The sequence below is a fragment of the Eschrichtius robustus genome, chromosome 8 (genome assembly GCF_028021215.1).
Source record: "Eschrichtius robustus isolate mEscRob2 chromosome 8, mEscRob2.pri, whole genome shotgun sequence".
In the NCBI taxonomy this organism is placed as follows: Eukaryota; Metazoa; Chordata; class Mammalia; order Artiodactyla; family Eschrichtiidae; genus Eschrichtius; species Eschrichtius robustus.
The window spans coordinates 121,009,274-121,033,250 of NC_090831.1; the positions used below are offsets into that span (position 1 = coordinate 121,009,274).

At 38.0% G+C, this 23,977-nt stretch overlaps 1 protein-coding gene across 1 annotated transcript in view; it reads left to right on the forward strand.

Moving 5' to 3' along the window:
• The first annotated feature begins 2,736 nt into the window (after window positions 1-2,736).
• The window catches only part of CNTNAP2 (contactin associated protein 2), a 1,784,833-nt gene continuing 1,763,592 nt past the window's right edge, over window positions 2,737-23,977 (forward strand). The window contains exon 1 of the mRNA XM_068550150.1: window positions 2,737-2,773. Within this exon, the coding sequence (XP_068406251.1) occupies window positions 2,749-2,773 (25 nt within the window). The 5' untranslated portion in view covers window positions 2,737-2,748. The remainder of the gene's footprint in view (window positions 2,774-23,977) is intronic.

The window sequence follows — 23,977 nt, forward strand, 5'->3', positions numbered from 1 at the left end:
AATAATGTGAGTGATAATTCAGTAATTACCAGTGGGCGTTTACTGTTTTAATCAGATGAACTAATTATATCTTAAACAGAGTTTTAGTCATTTGATTAATGGCTGGCCCCCTTTTATTACAATTATTTGAGAGTTGTTAATTTATAGGAGTTATATAATATTAAAGTTTTGTTTGTAATAAAACTTTGAAACACACTTTTAAATTATGTAAATTTGCTATTTTAAATTTTGATTAGTTTCTAGTTAATATATTTACTTTCGGGGGAAAAGTTGATCATTGACGAGCTGAAATCTGTTTTTGAAAATAGATGTTATCTTAAAATGACAAAAATACCCACTGGCAACAAAAGACCTTCACCTAATAAAAGCCCAGACAGTAACAGTTTAAATCGAGTTCCTCTAAGCTCTACTGATATTTGACAGTGTTGAATAACACTGTTGGACAAAAGAAAACCTTACAAAAATTCTTCCCAAACATAGAAGTGCAACCGTGGATCATCATTAAATTAAATCCATTTCACCTGTAACCTGCCTTCACTAATCAAGGTCGTTTTAATTGTGGATACAAAAATTTGTCCTCCAAGCAGCACATAGCTGAAACAATAAGATGTTTGCCCGAGCTGTTTGCCAGGAACTTGGGGTCAGCTGTGCCTAGTTCAAGCTGAGCCTGTGAAGACTGGATAGGACCGCCAACCCGCCATCTGGGCATGTGCGAGTGTCCCCTAGATGACCTTTTTACGTCAGAGGGCTGAAAACTCCACCCTCAGATCATACCAAGCGCTCCGGTTTTTTAACATGCGGAGGCCAGTAGCTTCGTTACACCTGTGCGGAACGATGATTCCCACACCTTTTCTCAGTCACCTTTCTCCACGCTCCCCACGCCTCAAACTGCCGTGCTTCTTTATCCCCCTCAGTACTCCAGCTCCTTGCCTTTGGGAAGGTGGATCTGAGACTTCTAGCTTGGCTACCTTGTGAGTAAACCCTCTCTTTGCTTCAAACCTTGGCGTCAGCGTTTTGGCTTGCTGTGCATCAGGCAAAATGGGTCTGGTTCGGTAACAGGAGTAGAATCAAGACTACCACTTTCTCCCCTGAGACAGTCATACCGTTCCAGAGTTTCTGCTGTACTAAGGACACAATTTCCGACTTAATCTAAGGAGAACAAAGAACATACCCTCCTGGTTTTAGCAACAGGGAATTAAGGAGATGAAAATGAATACTCTTTGAAGAGGTCTGTTTTTCTCCTGAAGAGTCTCGCTTCGTGCGTAGTCAGTGTTTCACAGTATTTGTGGATTGAATTAGATGGAAGGAAACTGGGAAATGAAGAGAAGCCGGTAGCAGGTAGGCAGACCCAGGTTATGCAGCTTGACTTTGAACAGCAAATCAGGGCCTGGGATGGAACGACTAAATCTGGCACACATCCTGCTGAGTTGTCCCTTTTAGCAGATGCGGTATCCCCAGCCACCTTCCCAGTGCTGTCTCCCAAGTTCAAGCTCAGTCTCTCCTGTAGATGACTGTAAGAACTTCCTAACTGGTCTCTCCATATCATTTTTACCTCCTGTAAACCAATTTCATACTTCAGCCAGAGCGATATTTTTAAAAATGTAAATCAGTGCTCATTTTCCCCCCCAGTAGTTATGCATTGCTTTTAGAATCAAGACCAAAGTCCTTGGAAAGCTACAAGGTCCTACAGGGTCCGGCCTCTGCACAGCTCTCCAGCTTCCTTCTGCTGCTCTGCTGGTCCTTCTCGGCCATTGGGTTCTCATTCCCATCACCCCAGTCCAGGAACATCTATCAGATCCTTGAACACACTGTGTTTCTTCCTTACTTGGCCATTAGCTGGAGTTTGCGGTGCTTCAACCCTCTCAGCCTAGCTTTCTATTTATCCTGCACATCTCGTTCATACCTCAGCCTTAAAAAAGAAGGAAATCCTATCATATGTGACAACATGGATGAATCTTGAGGACATCATGCTAAGTGAAATAAGCCAGCCAGAGAAAGACAAATACTGCATGACTCCACCTATAAGAGGTACTTGGAGTCCTCAAATCCGAGACAGAAACTGGAAAGGTGTTTGCCAGGAACTGGGATCAAGGGGAGACGAAGAGTAGCTGTTAAATGCCTGTAACGTTTCAGTTCTGCAAGAGGAAATATTTCTAGACCTCTGCTTAAAACATTAGGTTACAGTTAACAATACCGTATGGTTCACTTTAAAAATTTTAAGAGAATAAATCTCATGGTGTTTTTTGCCATGATTAAAAAAAAAAAGTTCTTAATAAGAGAGAAAATGATTAAGAAAACAAACAGGTTACAAATAACACACACTTAAGTTAGTGAATCTTTTGAAATTCTGGAAAATCAGATTTTTATGTGTTTGAGATTCAGAATGGCTTGAATAGGTTTCTGAGAGGAATTTATTTGCTTGTTTGTTTAATCAACCTGTTTCTATTTCCCCTACCCCTAAGTCCTCCCTCCCTGGCAACCAGTTTTCCTATTAGTTCAACTTTTTTTATTTTTAGATTCCTCATATAAGAGATATCATGTGGTTTTGTCTTTCTCTGTCTGGTTTATTTCACTTAGCACAATGCCTTCTAGGTCATCCATTTTGCATATGACAGGATTTCCTTCATTTTTAAGGTGGAATAATATTCCATTATGTATATGTATCACATTTTCTTTATCCACTCATCTGTCAACAGTTGCTTGGTTTGTTTCCATACCTTGGCTATCGTGAATAATACTGCTGTGAACATGGGAACGCAGATATCTCTTCGAGGTGATTTTGTTTCCTTTGTATATGTACCTAGAAGTGGGATTGCTGGATCATATGACCTATTTTTAATTTTTTAAGAATCCTCCATACTGTTTTCCATAGTGGCTGTACTAGTTTACATCCCCACCTATAGCACAAAAAGGTTTCCTTTTCTCCACATCCTTGCCAGCATTTGTTATTTCTTCTCTTTTTGATAATAGTCATTCTGACAGGTGTGAGGTGATAGCTTTTTGTGGTTTTGGTTTGCACTTCTCTGATGATTAGTGATGTTGAGCACCTTTTCATGTACCTGTTGGCCATTTGCATGTTTGTTCAGGTCCTTTGCCCATTTTTAAATTGGGTTATTTATTTTTTTTGCTGTTAACTTTTTAGGAGTTCCTTGTATATTTTGGATATTAATCCCTTACTGGATATGTTTTTTGCAAACATTTTCTCCCATTCCGTAGGTTGCCTTTTCATTGTGCTAATGGCTTCCTTTGCCATGCAGAAGCTTTTTAGTTTGATCTAGCCCCTCTTGTTTATTTTCATCTAAGTGGTTTATATCTGATTATTTCACCAAAACCATTTTACTGTTTAGACCTAAGATATACAAATCACATTTTACACACGCTTGGTAAATGTTTAACTTCACAAAGGCAGAATGAGGCCCAATACAATCTGACTTAAGGAAGAAATCCCCAGATAACCTCCTCTTGTCACTGTGGCAACTAGGGGCACACAGTAGTCAAGAAGGAGTGAGTAGCACTGGGAGAGGTTAACTCCCCTAGCGAGGAACCTCGACTGAACACAGTGACTTACCCACTGGTTCCACTACTGTACCTAAAAATGCGGCATTTGAGAATTCATTCTCAAAAGGTAATTGCTAGAGCCTTTTAAGATGACCCTAAATAAATAAATCATACTCCCTGTACCTGAAAATGATGGTCTAATGGTCAAAGCATGGGCCAGAGGTTCAGAGCTACATGAATATTTAGTTATGTATTAGAATTAGAAAAATGGTTCATAATTAAGGTATGTTCTAAAGGTTTGTCTGCCTTCCTTTCTTCCCTTTTCTCTCTCTTTCTTCCTCCCTTCCTCCCTCCATCCCTCCGTCCCTCCCTCTCTCTCTCTCTTTTTTTCTTTCTTTTTCCTTCTTTCTTCTCTCTTTCTTCCTTCCTTCCTTTCCCCTCCCTCCCTCCCTCCCTTTCTTTCTTTCTTTCTTTCTTTTTCTTTCCCCTCCCTCCCTCCCTCCCTTCCTCCCTCCCTCCTTTCCTCCCTCCCTCCCTTCCTTCTTTCCTTCCTTCCTTCCATCTTTCACTCTTTAAATTTCTTGATTCCTCATAAGTGTATTGTGGTTCCCTTGAGATAGGACTCATCAGGCACTGCTTGCCAAATGCCATTTAAAATCAAAATCCCTCAATTCTATTTATTAACAAAAACGTTTATTGTAAAGTCCTGCTTATGTTTTAAAAATATACGTACAGATTTAATGGAAAAAAAGAGCAGGTTTTAATCCATTAGACAAATTAATCGTTTAAATAGCATGTGAATTATGTCTCTTCAGAGAATAGTTGAGGATCTATCTCTGAGGATGACACTCTTAATATATTCCTAACGAGGACAGTTACAAAACTGGATTTTTATTTTCTTCTTCTCTGGTTCACTAAAACAATAAAAATAAGACAAAAACAAAACAATGCAAAAAAACCAAAAACCCAGAGGATAAGAAACTAAGATCTTGAGGTACAGAAAAGCTGAGATCTGGGAAAGACTGAAATTATGGATGTGCACAACTGAAGCACCCAGTCAAGAGTTGCTGGAAGAAAGCATCCAGGAGGGCAAGGGTGTGTCAGGGTTGGGTTGAAGCGCAGTGTCACATGGTGTCATAGCAGGTGGTGTGTGTCATCCTCATGGGGATTTCATGAGTCAAAATGGCAGAACTTTTTGTATTAGAGTAAGGTGACCGGAAAGCCAGAGCAACTGCTGTGATTGTTCAGGGTGAGCATCCTAAGGTCTGAAGGATGGTGGCATGTATATACATAGGATACGGAGAACTATAGAGGTTATAGTGGTTTATAATTTCCAGGTGAAAGGGTGTTCTAAACATTCTTAAAATTCTGGTGTATGTTCTTCAACTCATCACCTAGGTCACAGGTTTGAAAAAATGGCTTATTTTTATAGATTACTTTCTAGCTAAAAACACTGATAGATGATGGGATGGTAGTTTTGATCTATTGTAGGCCGCTGTTGGGTGCCAAAGGAGGGCCTCGGGTACCTAGTCAGAGAGGACATCAGCAGTGTGAAAAGGATGTAGAAAGGAAAAGTGATGGACCCAGAATAAAGTTTGTAAATTTCTAATATTGCCTATGGTTTTCATTATAACAATATCAGGAAAAATGAACAATTTGGGGGTTTTTTTTTAGTAATACTAAAAGAAGTTGATATTAATATCTGATTTCAAGTGATTTGGTGTCTTGTGGAAAAAGTGTATAATCAGTTAAATGTGGTGAAATAATAAAAGATGTAGAGATAAGCATAGTGATAAAAATCATGAAATGATTTCATCTCTGGGTTTCTGTTGGTATAGTGTGTTCTCCACATTGAACAATCAGGCATCCGTGTACCAACTCAAACATAAGTATGTCAAGACTTGACACATTTAATCCACTCTGTTCTAGTATATTGTGGTTTATGTTGTGAGTTATAATTTTGTGAAATTATTCTGAAGTGTTGTGGCTATAAGGCAACTTTGAGGAGACAATTGCAGAAAATGAGCTCAGTTGGTACAGCAAGTCCATAAAGGCAACCTCCTCCAGGAAGCTTCTGGAATAGTCATGGACGTGGGTACTTCTTTGACCTCATAATCATTTACTACCTGCTCTTCTAGAAGCTCAGAAACATGTGACTTCCTTGAACAAGAGCTCTATTAAACCACTCAGGCAGTTTTCTTGTGATTTATTTAAAGACATGAACTATGTTGAGAGTTCTGTAGACTGTCAATAATAGTCATGTATTTTGGAATTTCAGAATAAAGTATATAAATAATCCCAAACTGGAAAATGCTCACCTAGGGTAACATGGGCACTGAACATTAAATAATATATACAGAAAAGGTCTTGCAAATCTTCTACAAAAGATGAGAAAACATTGGAGTATTAATTTATTCAAGCAAAATTAACCATTAAAATAAGTAGTCCATTTCTCTCTATAGAGACTATCGGCTGACAGAATACATTTATGAAAATAGCACTTCTTTCTCCTCTAGTCAAGGATTGTTTACTAAAGGAAACTAGTTGCAAAAATTTGTGCACAAAAACCCAGCATTTACGTTCTTCAAAAACAATGAGAACTATCACAACGATCTCTTTAAATTAACTACACACAGTAATTTGAAAATTTGGATATCTCCTTGATGGTGAACAGCCAATAGAGTCAACAGAAGAGAGAGTCCTTGCAACCACATCGGCCTGGATTCAAATCCACACCCAAGTGAACGTGCCGCCATTGGCCAGTTTAGTTTCTGTACCCAGCTTCCTCATCCATCAGTAGAGAGGCAAAAACGATTAATATATGGTTATCTCATTTAATCTTTGCAACAATTCTAAAAGCTAGACCATTGTGTTTATTTTTAAATTTTTTAACAAATTTTTGTTATATTTTACATTCTGTTTTATCACTTATCATAAGTAAATTACAGGCACACCTCAGACACATTGGCAGGTTTGGTCCCAGACCACCTCGATAAAGCGAATATTTCAATAAAGTGAGTCACACAAATTTTTTGCTTTCCAAGTGCGTATGAAAGTTATGTTTATACTATATTGTAGTCTGTTAAATGTGCAATAGCATTATGTCTAAAATAAATGTACATGCCTTAATTAGAAAGTATTTTATTGCTCAAAAATGATAACCATCCTCTGAGCCTTCAGTGAGTCATAATCTTTTTGCAATAGTAACATCAAAGATCGCTGATCACAGATCACCATAATCTAGTAATGATGAAAAAGTTTAAAATATTGTGAGATTTACCAAAATGTGACACAGAGACACAAAGTGAGCAAAAGCTGTTGGAAAAAATGGCGCCAATAGACTTGCTTGACTCAAAGTTGCCACAAACCATCAATTTATAAAAAAATGCAGTATCTGTGAAGTACAGTAAAATGAGGTATGCCTGTATATTGCACATCACAACTCTATTTGGGGACGTTAAATAAATTTCATGAAGTAATTTAAAAGGCTATTTGAGTTTTGAGCCAATTTTTGATTTTTCTCCATAAAATATATACAATACTAAAAAATCTGGAAAATTCAGTTGTTTTGAGAAGCAAATGTAATTGTCTTATTATTTATGATTAAAAAACAATTGCTTAAAACAAGTTACTTGAAATCACTTAAAAACAAACTTGAAAACACAACTTTTTTCATAGAACTTTAGTAGCAACTAAGTAATTTAGTTTTAAAAATACATTAGACGTATTTAATAGTTGGCAGCATAATCCATGTATCACAGGATAAACACTTGATTAAATTATTCAAGAAGTAAAATAGAAAATATCCTACTAATTAGACTTTTCAGACATCTTGTCTTTTAAATATCAGAAATGTCAATGGACATATAAAATACCTATCACAAAAACAGTCATGAATAGAACATTCAAGTGTTAGATTTATTAGTTTTCTTGATTTTCTCTCCTTCCCATAAGTAATTAATATTCTGCCTTATTCGAAATTTATCACTGCATCTTTCTCCTAAAAGGCTTTCTGACCTGCCATTAAGGCATCTTATTCCTAGTTCAAGCCATAAAATCATCTTCTTTAAGAACCAATGTTAGGCGGTTACCTGGATCTGGGTGAAAGAGCAGAAATAGTAATGGACCAAGACTTGACACTTAACCTTCCAAGGTCTCAGTAATATCAAAAGAGGGCAAGAGCCTGGATGAGATGACTTTCCGTGTCCTTCTAACTCTGTCTCTCTCTGAAGAGCCTGTGTGTCTCCCAAGGCCTCTGTAATGACTAATTAGTGGTCCTGTAAATGAGAAAGTTGGAGCTGGAAGGGACCTAAGAATCAAAGTAATTATCTGTTTTCAGGAAAAGTGTTCATTCCTACCGCCCTTGCTTTTCTCTTTCACCTACTCTCTGGACTTTTGCATCTTCTCTTCATGCTAAATATTCAGGGTGATTTTGATGTCATCGCAAATGCCGTTCTCTAAGGAAGGGGACACCACTGCCAGTGGCCCCAGCCCTTCTAGCTGCCTGTTCTTGTGAATAATCTTTTATTGGGACACAGCCGCACCCATTTGCCTACTGTTGCCTCTGGCTGCTTTCATGCTCCAAAGACAGTTGAGTAGTTGTGACAGAGAGTTTACAGACCACAAAGCCTCAAATATTTACTGTCTGGCTATTTCCAGAAAGAGTTTGCTGACCTCTGCCCTAGAGGATTACATGCAAACCCCATGAATCTCTAAGTGGATGTGATTGGAACTCCAGTGAGCCCTTTAAATTATCTGTAAGATATTAATTTTTGCCAAAATAGTTATAGTAGTTCCAATCATACTGTGCCCAGATTCACAACTTTTCCCATTAATAAAAGGGATAAATAATCCCATAGAGAGGGTGGTTTGGTATAAAATCGGCTTTAAGTAGATTGACCTGTCATTTTGTAAAGCTATTTTGAACACCCCCAAAATTGTTATTTTGAATTTTTTTGGCGGGGGGCGGGCATTGCGGGCAAAGCAGCCACCTTCCACCTGGAGCCTTGCGGGTCGGTTCAGGCTGTCTAGGAGCCCAGGCCCCGACACCAGGTTGGGAGTCTTAACGTCACTGTTCCTTTCACAGCTGCAGGCTTCTTATTTGCAAATCAGAGAAAACGCTGGTGCACTACCGGCCTGGAAAGGTGTTCCAATGCAATAAAGATTAGGTTTGTGCAAGTGCTTTGTTATTTTTCTGTCAATTCGGGGCTAAAGACTAGGGGAAGAGTGTCAGGAAGAGATACTCCTTGTTTGATTTAATTCAGTCAAATCAGGACAGGGAATCCAGACAAGGCTTAGACTAGATTTCTTCAGGGCACATATGCGACTGCCTTTCCTCTGTGAATAATGCCCACTCCAGCCATGTGTTCCTTGCACCATTTGTGAGATTTATGTCACATTCTTCCCTCCAAAGTGCTGAAGACGTGTGGTAGAGGAGTCTAAAGTTACTGTGGCAGTTTCTTTTAGTTGCATATTAAAGCAGCGATGCCTTATCTGTGAGGCGGAGCTCTAAGTCCCTGTGATGTCTTGCTTTGAATTAATTCATTAGTTATAGCCAGCTGACAGAAGTAGAATGTGCTAGTTCATAAAGCCGATGAATTTTCTGTAGCTCCTCAAATATTACTGTGAAATCTTAAAGCTGAAGAGGAAGGATTTCAGTTTAGTCATAGAGGAAACCTAAAGTCCTGGGATGAATGCCTTACTTTAATCTATGCCTCATGGAAATAGGTACATTTTCTATCTCTAGTCAGAGAGACTAGCTTTTAGATCCTGACCCATGGGAAAAGGAGACCGCTCAGCTTAGATCGGCCACAAAACACAGCTGGTTGTTGACTAATCAGGTTATTACAGTTGAACAGGCTGGGTTGTTCAAAACAAGCAAAAACAAACAAAAAAAAGCAATTTTCATTGAAGTAATGAAAAAAGCAGCAAAATATAGCCATATGATGGTAAAGGAATGGGTCTTTTCTAGTGTATAGAATGAAAAAGGCCCTCAGACGGGTTAGTATTCGTTCTTAACTAATGCATGAGAAAGACTCAGGTATGAAAATAATCAAAAGTTACTATGCAGTGTTATGAAAAGAGAGGGTCTGAGCTCATGTGGGGACAGTTGTTGAATGCTATTTGGAATCACCATACCCCCTTCATCAGGTTGTGTTTTCTACTTGGAATTTGGTGTGGAGTTATTCTTGTGCATTTCTCAAACTCCCGAAAGAGAAATAAAGAGAGAAATTTCAGTCGTTCTAAGCAAAGTAAAATAAGAAGCTGAGTAAAGACTCATTACACATTGTTGGAAGCAGGTTCTTTTCTCTTTGTGGGGAAAGAACACTGTAAACAAAGCTCTAGATCAGCTGTGAAGGCTGAAAATATCTTCAATCTTGTAAGAATTTCACAGCCTCTTCTTTGGGTGAACTCATCTCTTCACATTTTAACGTTTTTGGTTGTTCTTCTCTTACCCTTTCTGCATAGTCATTGCATAAGAGATTTAAGTTACTCAGATAAATTACACTTAGACTTTTCCCCTAGGGAAAACTTTCAACATAAGCCTTGTAAAAGGAAAACGTTTACTGATCCTTCTTTCCTTGTTTTTGGAGATTATAAGACCATTATTTTGTGAAGCTGTGTTGGCCCCTGTCAGCCTCAGTGAGGCATTAATGACCTCAAAGACCAGATATCCTGCCGCCTCTAGAGTTTGTCAAATTTGGATACACAAAACTCACAAAGCTTAGTTGTTTTTTTTGGACAAAAGCCAGGCACATCCACTATATTAACTGCCAGACTTGCCAGCCTTTATGTTTCTGTAAATGTAATGTTTGCAGCACAAGGGCCAACTGTATATGTATCTATGTGTACATACATATATGTACAATAATATAAATTCTTAGGGGTTATCAACTAGGTATGGAAGCAGTGTTCTAAGTGTTTAAGAATTTGAAGAAGAGGGTGGGGTGCTTTCTGCTATCTCGCTGCTCAAATCTGGATCACAGAACTGTTTTGTCTAGCCCACATAATATTGTTAGAAATAGTTGTAGGTCTGCTTCTAAACACTGATCAACTTTTCATGAGTATCTCTTACCAAATGCAAGTTCCTGTGCCCGACACACAGTGAGGCCAAACAATACCCAAACGTTGGCGTTTGGAGCAGAGAAAGGTTTATTGAAGGGAGAACGGGTGGTTCATACCCCCACCCCCCACCGCCAATCCTGAAGTCCCTGAAGGGTTTTGGCAAAACAATTTTAAAGGCAAGTTGAGGAAGGGGCGTGGCTGGTTGTTGCAGACTGCTTCGCGTGGGAATCCTTTGTTCTTGCAGCTGTCCGCGTAGGCCAGGGCACAAAGTTCCGGTAAACCTCCAACAAGACAAATGTTATTCTCTGTTCTGCAACTTTTCATCTCTCTCTATGAATGGAAAAGTGTTATACTCTTAAAGGTCAGAGCTTTGAGAACGGGTTATCCTATATATTTGAGGCTATACGCAATATTCTTAACTCAAAGCAAAATACAAAAGTTAAAGAAACAGAGCAAATACAGAGTCAGATTGTTCTTCTCTATTACATATCCAGAGACTGTGACTCCTCTTGAGAAGTCTGAGGCTCTGGCAGGTCTGGACCTGCATTCGCCCACACCATTACCTGGAAGGTGACCATCCAGGCATCTGCCCGTTGTCTTACCCCTGAGCTTCACTCACTGATGTCCTGTCCTTGCCCTGTTGACGTTGGAGCTACCACCACCCCCCCCCCCCCAGATCAATAAGGAGTGGCTGGAGAGGGATTGGAAAGAGTGGGATGGGGGAGAGTTTTGAGGGTTTTAGGCAAAGGGGCTGGCTTTGGAAATAGGCGGGCTCTGGGGTGCAGCCACAAGAAGAATGGGGAGAGCACTCTTCAGCACCTGGGAGCAGGACAGCAGGCTGCGAGTGTGGGAGAGGCTTGTAGGAGAGAGAGATGCTTTTAAAAGCCTTCATCCTGAGGAATGTCAGGGATATGTGGAAGAAAATATCCTTTCCAGCTTTTCTAGAACAGAGTAATAGAGGTTTTCCATCCCACTTTTTTACACAAGTAAAATTTGCAATAAAAGAAACTAAATATCATTTCTTTTGAAGGAGTAGGGTGGAAGAAAAGGAGCATTATACGGAAATAGTGGCGAGTACTCTGTAATGACTACTCCTTGCCAGAGTAACTTAGGAGTCCCTTGGCAGCAAAGGGTAGAACGCGGTCTGGTTAGATTGCAAGTGCTGTGTGCCCAGCGAAGCATGTTAGTTTGCAACAGGGCTTCAAGTGAAAAAAATCGCAGTTGACAGCTTCAGTTCATAAGGAGCAAAGCACCAGGATCCACGAAGAAATTAACCGCCCGGGTGAGCACTCAGCTTCAGAAAAAAATGAGCGCTTCACTGAAGGAAGAGTGGTAGATTTTCAAATTAATTCTTTTTTGTGTTCCTCTGGTATTTCCAACTTTAAATGTACTCATTTCCAGTATGTTGTTTTCTTACAATACTAGGAATCTATTTAAGCACATTGCATTTTTACTTCAAAATAATTGGCTAGGTACACTTTAAGTAAAATTTCTTTATTTGCGCTTACAAAAATATTACAGCTAATAAAATGAAACTCTAATGGTTTTTATTGCCAAAAGAAGAATTAAATGTAATGTTTAATGAACTCTTTGAAAACTGTAGCTGTTACCTTAATGCAACTCATTCTGACTTCCATTAAATGTATCTGCTGTATTTGACCCACAGGGTTTAATGTCCCTGTAATTGAGACACTTCCCCTTTAAAATTGTAGGAACATCTCTTACATTTTATTTTCCTTATAAGTTTAGAAAACCACGTAAAAATATTTTTGCCACCAAAGACTTCACTTATTTCTCATTTTAGTACTCTTTCTTCATATTTTAGTAAAAAAGAAAAGCTGCAAATGATATTTATATAGCTAGAATTTAGGAAAATTCTCTAAAACTATGGAACTAAATTGTTCTTGTTTGTTAAGAAGTCAATATAAATTGTATTCCAGGTGACAGTAATGACTACCCATTTACCTCAATAAATAATTTCACAATTTCAAGTTTCTTCTTATCAAATTCTATTTTAGAGAATAGATTTTTTTGTGTGATATTCTATGAAATTAAAGGACTTCTATTCAAAGTCATGTCAAAAAATATTTTAGTTACAAAGTAACACTGAAAGAATATCCATTGTATTATTTATATTTATATTTATTACTGTTTGAAAAGTTGATAATTTCATATCTTCTCATATATAAGATTTCAACTGCCATTTATTTTATGTAAATGAAATTCCATCTAAAATGATAATTTAGATAAATCTATATTATTGCATTTTGAACACCATAACTTACAATATACCATATACATATTATATACATACACTTTATTTCTAAATTAACTTAGGGATTTCTATGTAGCTTATTATCTGAAGCAAAACAAAACAGAACAAAACAAAAAAACCAAGGAACAAAAAACCAACGCCTCTGTAGCCGTTCAACATATAACCATACAATTAGTAAAAGGGGCTAAGACTTCGTGAAACTTTGTGTTTACTGTGTTATGGCTAGTTGTGTCTCTGTTTATCCGAGTTCCTTTTATTCAGAAATGACTATCTTTCTACTGTACTTCAAATACCACCTACTTTAAGTTCTGATCATATTTGATCCACCACTTATATTTTTGAAACGAAGATAAGGATGAATCAATTGTTTTCATCTCTTTAAGATACATAGCATCCCCTGGTAACCATAAGATTGTTTTCTACATCTGTGACTCTATTTCTGTTTTGTAAGTAAGTTCATTTGTACCATTTTTTGAGATTCCACATACAAGCGATAACATATGATATTTGTCTTTGGGGAGGAGGGATAAACTGGGAGATTGGGATTGACATATATACACTACTATATATAAAATAGATAACTAATAAGGACCTACTGTATAGCAAAGCAAACTCTACTCAATACTCTGTAATGGCCTATATGGGAGAAGAATCTAAAAAAGAGTGGATATATGTGTATGTATAACTGATTCATTTGCTGTACAGCAGAAACTAACACAACACTGTAAATCAACTATACCCCAATCAAAATTTTTAAAAATAATAAAATACATAGCATCTGTGGACTAAAAACTGATACACTAAATTGCAACTCAGAATCCCCGAAGCAAGAAGATTCTTTCCTAAATATTATGTGACATTCTATCCCCTGATTTTAGAAAAACTAAGTGAGGATAAGTTGGATTCTATCCATAAATACTATGCATTGGACTCACTCTCACATGTATACAATAGGTTGACAATTGATGAGAATTAGGGGACAGCAGAAGAGAATTCTTAACTATATCTGCTTATATTTAACCACCCTAAGGCACTTTAAATCTCGCCCATCCTTTATTCTAGTAAAACTGTCAGGGAACCAAAAGATATATCTGTGTAAAGAACTCTGTGTCAAAAAGTAAAGCTACTTGGAGAAGCTTATGGGACCTTATGTCAGTTTTCTACTTGAATTATAGTTATTTCACTAGTTATCTTTTTCACATCCATTGTGACTAAAAAGTAAGATGTAGCAGCAATCATTTTGCAATGCCATTTGTAAACTAAATTTATGTTACAGATTTGCATGCTAAGTGCCTCTCTGCTAAGAGGAGCTCTCAAAAACAGCAAGTTTATGCTACCCTTTGTGCTTAAGGCAGAATTCTAAAGCAGACCCAAGTTAAACATGAAGACAACTTTACATCTTTGTCTGAAGTCAAATATGTATTCTTTACCATTGGAGTTATCTGAGTTCTCTTTTTCTGTTTGTTTGGGTTTTTTTTTTTTTTGAAGCTATTAGCAACATAAACTAAGATCATTTTTTCATACATCTTTATTGGAGTATAATTGTTTCACAATGCTGTGTTAGTTTCTGTTGTACAACAAAGAGAATCAACCATATGAATACATATATCCCCATATCCCCTCCCTCTTGAGTCTCCCTCCCTCCCACCCTCCCTATCCCACCCCTCTAGGTGGTCACAAAGCACCCGAGATCTCCCTGTGCTATGCTGCTGCTTCCCACTAGCTATCTGTTTTACATTTGGTAGTGTATATATGTCAATGCTCCTCTCACTTTGCTCAAGCTTCCCCTCCCCCACCCCGTGTCCTCAAGTCCATTCTCTGTGTCTGCATCTTTATTCCTGCCCTGCCACTAGGTTCATAAGTACCATTTTTTTTAGATTCCATATATATGCGTTAGCAAACGGTATTTGTTTTTCTCTTTCTGACTTACTTCACTCTGTTTGACAGACTCTAGGTCCATCCACCTCATGACAAATAACTCAATTTTGTTTCTTTTTATGGCTGAGTAATATTCCCTTGTATATATGTGCCACATCTTCTTTATCCATTCATCTGTCCGTGGACACTTAAGATGCTTCCATGTCCTGGCTATTGTAAATAGAGCTGCAATGAACATTGTGGTACATGACTCTTTTTGAATTATGGTTTTCTCAGGGTATATGCCCAGTAATGGGATTGCTGGGTCATATGATAGTTCTATTTTTAGTTTTTAAAGGAACTTCCATACTGTTTTCCATAATGGCTGTAACAATTTACATTCCCACCAACACGGCAGGAGGGTTCCCTTTTCACCACACCCTCTCCAGCATTTATTGTTTCCAGATTTTTTGATAATATCCATTCGGACTGGTGTGAGGTGATACCTCATTGTAGTTTTGATTTGCATTTCTCTAATGATCAGTGATGTTCAACATCTTTTCATGTGCCTCTTGCCCATCTGTATGTCTTCTTTGGTGAAATGTCTATTTAGGTGTTCTGCCCATTTTTTAATTGGGTTGTTTGTTTTTTTGATATTGAGCTCCATGAGCTGTTTGTATATTTTGGAGGTTAATCCTTTGTCAGTTGCTTCATTTGCAACTATTTTCTCCCATTCTGAGGGTTGTCTTTTCATGTTGTTTATGGTTTCTTTTACTGTGCAAAAGCTTTTAAGTTTAATTAGGTCCCATTTGTTTATTTTTGTTTTTATTTTCATTAAAAGATCTCCCTGTGGTTTATGTCAAAGAGTGTTTTTCCTATGCTTTCCTTTAAGAATTTTATAGTGTCTGGTCTTACATTTGGGTCTTTACTCCTTCTGGAGTTTATTTTTGTGTATGGGATAGGCAGTGTTCTAATTTCATTCTTTTACATGTAGCTGTCCAGTTTTCCCAGCATCACTTATTGAAGAGGCTCTCTTTTCTCCATTGTATGTTCTTGCTTCCTCTGTCATAAATTAGGTGACCATATGTGTGTGGGTTAATCTCTGGGCTTTCTATCCTGTACCATTGATCTATTTTTCTGTTTTTGTGCCAGTATCATACTGTCTTGATTTCTGTAGCTTTGTAATATAGTTTGGAGTCAGGGAGCCTGATTCCTCCAGCTCCGTTTTTCTTTCTCAAGATTGCTTTGGCTATTTGGGGTCTTTTGTGTTTCCATACAAATTGTAACATTTTTTGTCCTAGTTCTGTGAAAAATGCCAGTGGTAGTTTGATAGGGATTGCATTGAATCTGTAGATTGTTTTGGGTAGTATAGTCATTTTCACAATATTGATTCTTCCAACCCAAGAACATGTTATATTTCTCCATATGTTTATGTCATCTTTGATTTCTTTCATCAGTGTTGTATAGTTTTCTGAGTACAGGTCTTTCGCCTCCTTAGGTAGGCTTATTCCTAGGTATTTTATTCTTTTTGTTGTGATGGTAAATGGGATTGTTTCCTTAATTTCTCTTTCTGATTTTTCGTTGTTAGTGTATAGGAATGCCAGAGATTTCTGTGCATTAACTTTGTATCCTGCAACCTTACCAAATTCATTGATTAGTTCTAGCAGTTTCCTGGTGGCATCTTAGGATTTTCTACATATAGTATCATGTCATCTGCAAACTCTGACAGTTTTACTTTTTCTTTTCCAATTTGTTTTCCTTTCATTTATTTTTCTTCTCTGGTTGCTGTGGCTAGGACTTTCAAAACTATGTTGAATAAGAGTAGCGAGAGTGGACATCCGTGTCTTGTTCCTGATCTTAGTGGAAATGCTTTAAGTTTTTCACCATTGAGTATGATGTTTGCTGTGGGTTTGTCATATATGGCATTTATTATGTTGAGGTAGGTTCCCTCTATGCCCATTTTCTGGAGAGTTTTTTTATCATAAATGGGTGTTGAATTTTGTCAAAAGCTTTTTCTGCATCTACTAAGATGATCATATGTTTTTTTAAATTAATTAATTTTTTTAACAACTTTATTGGATTATAATTGCTTTACAATGTTGCATCAGTTTCTGCTGTATAACAAGGTGAATCAGCTATATGTATACATATATCCCCTTATCCCCTCCCTCTTGAGCCTCCCTCTCACCCTCCCTATCCCACCTTTCTAGGTGGTCACAAAGCACAGAGCTGATCTCCTTGTGCTATGCACCTGCTTCCCACTAGCTATCCATTTTACATTTGGTAGTGTATATATGTCAATGCTACTCTCTCACTTTTTCTCATATGGTTTTTATTCCTTAATTTGTTAATATGGTGTATCACATTGATTGATGTGCATTTATTGAAGAATCCTTGTATTCCTGGGATAAACCCTACTTGATCATGGTGTATAACACTTTTAATATGTTTTTGGATTCTGTTTCCTAGTACTTTGTTCAGGATTTCTGCATCTATGTTCATCAGTGATATTGGTCTATAATTTTCTTTTTTCGTGACGTCTTTTTCTGGTTTTGGTATCAGGGTGATGGTGGCTTCATAGAATGAATTTGGGAGTGTTCCTCCCTCTGCAGTGTTTTACAAGAGTTTGAGAAAGATTGGTGTTAGTTCTTTTCTAAATGTTTGATAGAATTCGCCTGTGAAGCCATCTGGTCCTGGACTTTTGTTTGTTGGAAGATTTTTAATTACAGTTTCAATTTCATTACTTGTGATAGGTCTGTTTATATTTTCTAATTCTTCCTGGTTCAGTCTTGGAAAATTGTACCTTTCCAGGAATTTGTCCATTTCTTCATGGTTGTCCATTTTATTGGCATATAGCTGTTTGTAGTAGGCTCTTATAATCCTCTGTATTTCTGTGGTGTCAGTTGTGATTTCTCCTTTTTCATTTCTACATTATTGATTTGCATCCTCTCTCTTTTTTTCTTGATAAGTCTGGCTAAGGGTTTATCAATTTTGTTTATCTTCTCAAAGAACCAAGTTTTAGTTTTACTGATCTTTGCTATTGTTTTCTTTGTTTCTATTTCATTAATTTCTGCTCTTGATTTTATGATATCTTTCCTTCTTTGTTCTTCTTTCTCTAGTTGCTTTAGGTGTGGGATTAGATTGTTTATTTGAGATTTTTCTTGTTTCTGGAGGTGAGATTGAATTGCTATAAACATCCCCCTTAGAACTGCTTTTGCTGCATCCCATAGGTTTTGGGTCATCATGTTTTCATTGTCATTTGTTTCTATGTATTTTTTTATTTCTTCTTTGATTTTTCCAGTGATCTCTTGGTTATTTAGTAGCACACTGTTTAGCTTCCATGTATTTGTGTTTTTTTCAGATTTTTTCCTGTAATTGATTTCCAATCTCATAGCATTGTGGTCAGAAAAGATGATTGATATGATTTCAACTTTCTTAAATTTTCCAACGCTTGATTTGTGACCCAAGTTATGAACTGTCTTGGAGAATGTTCCATGAACACTTGAGAAGAAAGTGTAATCTGCTATTTTTGGATGGAATGTATTATAAATATCAAGTCCATCTTGTTTAATGTGTCCTTTAAAGCTTGTGTTTCCTTATTTATTTTCATATTGGTTGATCTGTCCATTGGTGAAAGTGGGATGTTAAAGCCTCCTACTATTATTGTGTTACTGTCAATTTCCCCTTTTATGGCTGTTAGCATTTGCCTTATGTATTGAGGTGCTCCTATGTTGGGTGCATAAATATTTACAGTTGTTATATCTTCTTCTTGGATTGATCCCTTGATCATTATGTAGTGTCCTTCTTTGTCTTTTGTGATAGTCTTTATTTTAAAGTCTATTTTGTCTGATATGAGAATTGCTACTCCAGCTTTCTTTCGATTTCCATTTGCATGGAATGTCTTTTTCCATCCCCTCACTTTCAGTCTGTCTGTTTCCCTAGGTCTGAAGTGGGTCTCTCATAGACAGCGTATATATGGGTCTTGTTTTTGTATCCATTCAGCCAGTCTGTGTCTTTTGGTTGGGGGATTTAATCCATTTACATTCAAGGTTATTTTTGATATGTGTGTTCCTATTACCATTTTCTTAATTGTTGTGGGTTTGTTTTTGTGGGTCTTTTTCTCCTCTTGTGTTTCCTGCCTGGCGAAGTTACTTTAGCATTTGTTGTAAAGCTGGTTTGGTGGTACTGAATTCTCTTAGCTTTTGCTTATCTGAAAAGCTTTTGTTTTCTCCATGGAATCTGAATGAGATCCTTGCTGGGTAGAGTAATCTTGGTTGTAGGTTTTTCTCTTTCATCACTTTAAGTATATTCTGCCACTCCCTTCTGGCCTGCAGGGTTTCTGCTGAAAAATCAACTGATAACCTTATGGGGATTCCTTTGTATGTTATTTTTTGTTTTTCCCTTGCTGCTTTTAATATTTTTCCTTGAATTTAGTTTTGGTAGTTTGATTAATATATGCCTTGGTCTCTTTTTCTGAGGGTTTATCCTGTATGGGACTCTCTGCGTTTCCTGGACGTGGGTGACTATTTCCTTTCCCATGTTAAGGAAATTTTGCACTATAATGTCTTCAAATATTTTCTCAGACCGTTTCTTTTTCTCTTCTTCTTCTGGGACCCCTATATTTCAAATGTTGGTGTATTTAGTATTGTCCCAGAGGTCTCTGAGATTGTCTTCAATTCTTTTCATTCTTTTTTCTTTATTCTGCTCGTCGGCAGTTATTTCCACCACTCTGTTTTCCAGCTCACTTATTCGTTCCTCTGCCTCAGTTATTCTGTTACTGATTCCTTCTGGTGTGTTTTTCATTTCAATTATTGTGTTGTTCATCTCTATTTCTTTGTTCTTTAGTTCCTCTAGATCTTTGTTAAACATTTCTTGTATTTTCTCAATCTGTACCTCCATTCTATTTCCAAGATTCTGGATCATCTTTACTGTCATTACTCTGAATTCTTTTTCAGGTAGAATGCCTATTTCCTCTTCATTTAGTTGGTCTTATAGGTCTTTACCGTGCTTCTTCATCTGTGACATATTTTTTTGCCCTCTCATTTTTTTTTTTTTTTGATGGGTGGGATTGTGTTCCTGTCTTACTGGTTGTTTGGCCTGAGGCTCCCAGCACTGGAGTTTGTAGGCTGTTGGGTAGAGCTGGGTCTTGCTGCCGAGATGAGGACCTTTGGGAGACCTTACTCTGATGGATATTCCCTGGGGTCTGAGGTTCTCTATTAGTCCAGTGGTTCGAACTTGGAGCTCCCACTGCAGGAGTTTCGGCCTGACCCCCAGCTTGTCTCGTGAACCAAGATCCCACAAGCTGTGCATGGTGGCAAAAAAAAAAAGAAAAGAAAAAGAAAAAAGGAGCAGAACAGTAATAGAGTAAAAAATAAAATTAGACCAGGAAACTAACAGATATGTTAGAAAGAATATAAAAATAAAAATATAGATGAAACAACAAGCGGAAGGTGAAACAGAACCACTATAGTAAAAAAGAGGAGGAAAAAAAAAAAAAAGGGGGAAAAGGCCCTGGCCATGGGGGGCAGGGCTTAGGCAGGGACAGGGTTTAGGTGGTGGGTGGGGCCTATGCTTAGGATCCATAGGGCTGGAAAAGGCCCTGGGGGGCGGGGGTGTGGCGAAGGGTGGGGCTTAGGCTCAACAGAAGGGTCCCAACCGTGCCTCTGGTCTTGGAGGGTGGGGGGCCTGGCCTGGGAGTCCAGCGGGCTTCGTGGCCCGAGTGGGCAGGGCAAACACCCTCTGCTCCTCTCCCACTCCTCTGGTCCTGGAGGGCCCCTCCTGCCTGCCACTCCTGTTCTTCCCTGGCCTTCCTCCTACAACCCCATGACCAATGTGGCCCGGAGGGGGCCTCTGAGGGTGTAGAACCTGGCCCAAGAGCCAGGCAGGCTTTCTGGGATGATTGGGCAGGGAAATTCTAGGTACGCTCCCCCCGATCTGAGCCCGCAAATGTCCCTCCAGATGTAGGAATCCCTCCCCCGTCCCAGCCACCCCTCAGGGGCAGCTGTCCTGTCTGGCCTCCCCTTCTCCTCCTCCCTTAGTCTTCCCATGTTCTACCAGGTCGTTTGGGGACTCCTCCCATCTCCTTGGGCATCGAGGTCCCCCACCAGCATCTGGCAGGCGCCCTAGTTGTGGAGAGACGCAAACTCCACGTCTTCCCACACCGCCATCTTGACTCCCTAAGTATTTCTCCTAAGATCATTTTTAATCATCTTTCTATTACTACATAGTTTTAAAATTTTGTGTGTTTTGGCATTGTCATGAAAAATATATATATTTAAAATTCATTATTAGTTAAAATGATAAGATCTGACGTTTACAAGGAGTTTGAAGAGGCAGTTTAGTATATAAATTTATGCATACTTATGTATACTGTGTGGTTATTTATTAGATACGAAGCCATTCTGGTTAGATACATCATAGGCATCTTTGCTAGAAGTCCTCATTCATTCATTCAGCACAGATACGTTGAGTGTACTAGGTGGCCAGTACCACCCTAGGCTGTCGGGACTGAGGTAAGAGAGATGTGCTGGCTGCTGCTCTTGAAGGCATACCTTCCAGTGGGGAGAGAAAAGGCACAAACAAGAAAAAGATCTGTGGACCAGTGAAGTCATGGAAACAAGTGGACAAATGGATGCAGATTAAACTCCTCTTTCCCACCCCTTTTCTCCTCTTTTGACTTCCCAGACATTCTTCCTCCTCTGGGAAAGGGAATTAGAATATGTGACTTGCCTCTTTTACGGGACAATACAGTTAAAATTACCATTTTCAGCTAGAGCCCAAAGTTCTGAGCTCTGTGTGCAGGTGTGTGATCTCAGGAGCTCCTTTCCGTGGTAGCTCTGTTTCACTCTGCCGGAGACTGTTAAGTTGCAGGACACATCCCAGCACTGACTCAGACCCTTTAAAGAATCCTAGTGGGGATCTCTAAAAGATTTTTTAAACTATGAAATTAAATCATAAATGGGTTTTAAATAGAAAGGGGAGAAAAATAAAAGATTAAATCCCTGTACACTTCTTTTACAACCGAAGTTTTCCTTCCCAGAGGTAATTACTACTAACTGTTGGGTTTGCATTTTTCTAAATATATTCTAAATAGTTGTATAAACAACTTCCTGAGCCTTTTTTTGCAGAAATTGTATTAGAAAATATAGTAATCTGCCACTATATTTTGCTTACTTTAAAAAAAATAGGTAAATAATTCATACATATGTGTATATATAAAGATATATATCACATAATAATATAATAAATATATTACATATATATTTATTATGAAGTACACAAATATTCTGAAATATACAATGAAAAAATCCTTCTTCAGTATCTTTCTTCCCCTTACCTTCAACTCCAAGGAAACCAATGTTATATGAAATAATGTAATATACTATCTTCCATAAGATTTTGTTATGGTTGAATTGTTAAGATGTTGTCAATTGTTACCAAGACAACTGATGAATGAAGTCAGTGGGTAAGACCCTGTTATACACAGTATACAGATAGATAAGGTCCGTGAAAATTCTTTATGAAAAATGAGTTTTTCATTGACAGAACTGTTTTCCTCTGGGCCACCAACTAGGAATGGTATGGGAAAGAGGAAGCAGAGGTTTGTCAAATAACTTTTTCTTAGCCTCCTGTAGCACAAAGGAATTTCAAGAAATATTTGTAGCTGCAAGGAAAAGGAAAAATGAGGCAGTTGTCAGCACTTTTTCCTTTGTCCTGATGTTAACTTCCTTTTTATTTCCTGTTGATTGTATTAGTCTTCATGTAGATTATTGCCAAGCTCAGTCAATGATGTTCGATATAAGAGTGCTTTAAATGAATTGTAAATATCTGTTCTATTACATATGACTTTAGGGTTTTACAAACTCTGGAAGTTGTTGATGTAACAGTATAAGAAAACACTTAGAAATCTCACATCAATCAATTTCATTTTATCATTTGGGATTTCCCAGCTTCTGAAGATCTTGAAGAATAGAGGGCCTACTGGTGCTATTCATACGCAGGAATGCCCCTGTGTTAGGGTTCTCCAGAGAAACACAGCCAATAGGAAGTGTGTGTGTTTGTGTGTGTGTGTGTGTGTGTATGTATGTATATGTGTGTATACGTATATATGTATTTATACGTGTGTGTATATATGTGTGTACATATATATATATATAGAGAGAGAGAGAGAGAGGGAGAGAGAGGGAGAGAGAGCGTGTGTGGGCCCACCCACATTGTAGGGGGTAATTTGTTTTACTCAAAATCTACTGATTTAAATGTTAATCTCAACTAAAAAATACCTTCACAGAAACATCTGAATATTATTTGACCAAATATCTGGGTATATGACCTAGCCAAGTTGACACACAGAGTTAACCATCACAGCTTCTTTGTATAGGGTGTGTTTATTCTTGTAACTTCATTTTATCAGTTCCAAAAATGAGGCAGTGTAACTTTTAAGACATTTTTATATGTGACTATTTAAGTCAGTATACAAAGTTAGCCAAACTGCAAAATTTGAGGGAACCGTCCCTACAAAACTGCCCTGACTTCTGACACCAACTGCAAGTGTTGAGGAGGGATTCCCAAAAACCACCCTCAGTTTCAATAATTCACTAGAAGGACTCAAATAACTCACAGAAAGTTTATTATACTCATGATTATGGTATATTATAGGGAAAGGATGTAGGATTAAATCAGCCAAGGGAAGAGACACATAGGGCAGAAATTGATCATCCTCTCCCCACTGAGGCATGCATGGTGTGACTCTTCCTGGTTATGGTGTGTGACAATACACCGAGTATTGCCACCCTTGGATGCTCATCTGAGCTGGGTGTCCAGAGTGTTTACTGGGGCTTCATCACATAGGCAAGATTGATAGAATGATTGCCCGCATGGTTGAATTCAGTCTCCAGGTCAACTGATCCCTCATGACCCAAAGTCCCCAACCTAAATCACATGGTTGGTCTTTCTGACTTGGGCAGCCCTCACCCTAAGACTATTGGGTAAGGCTAATCTTCACTCTAAACAAAGATAATCCTGTTGGGTGTGACATAGGTTACCTCCCAAGGGCAAAGGCCAAACCTCTTTAGACAAGGCCAATTTTTAAAATGCAGAGTTAGATAATGAGATCCATTATTCCTTGGTGATAAGAAGCACCAATGGAAAAGTTTTAAGGCCAGAGGACAATAAATAAACCAAGAAAGTTGCTAATTGAAAAGTTACCAAGCTAGGCATTTAATTTTTCTGAGCTTCACTTAGCAGATCTATAATATGAGAGTATTAGATTACGTGAACTCTAAG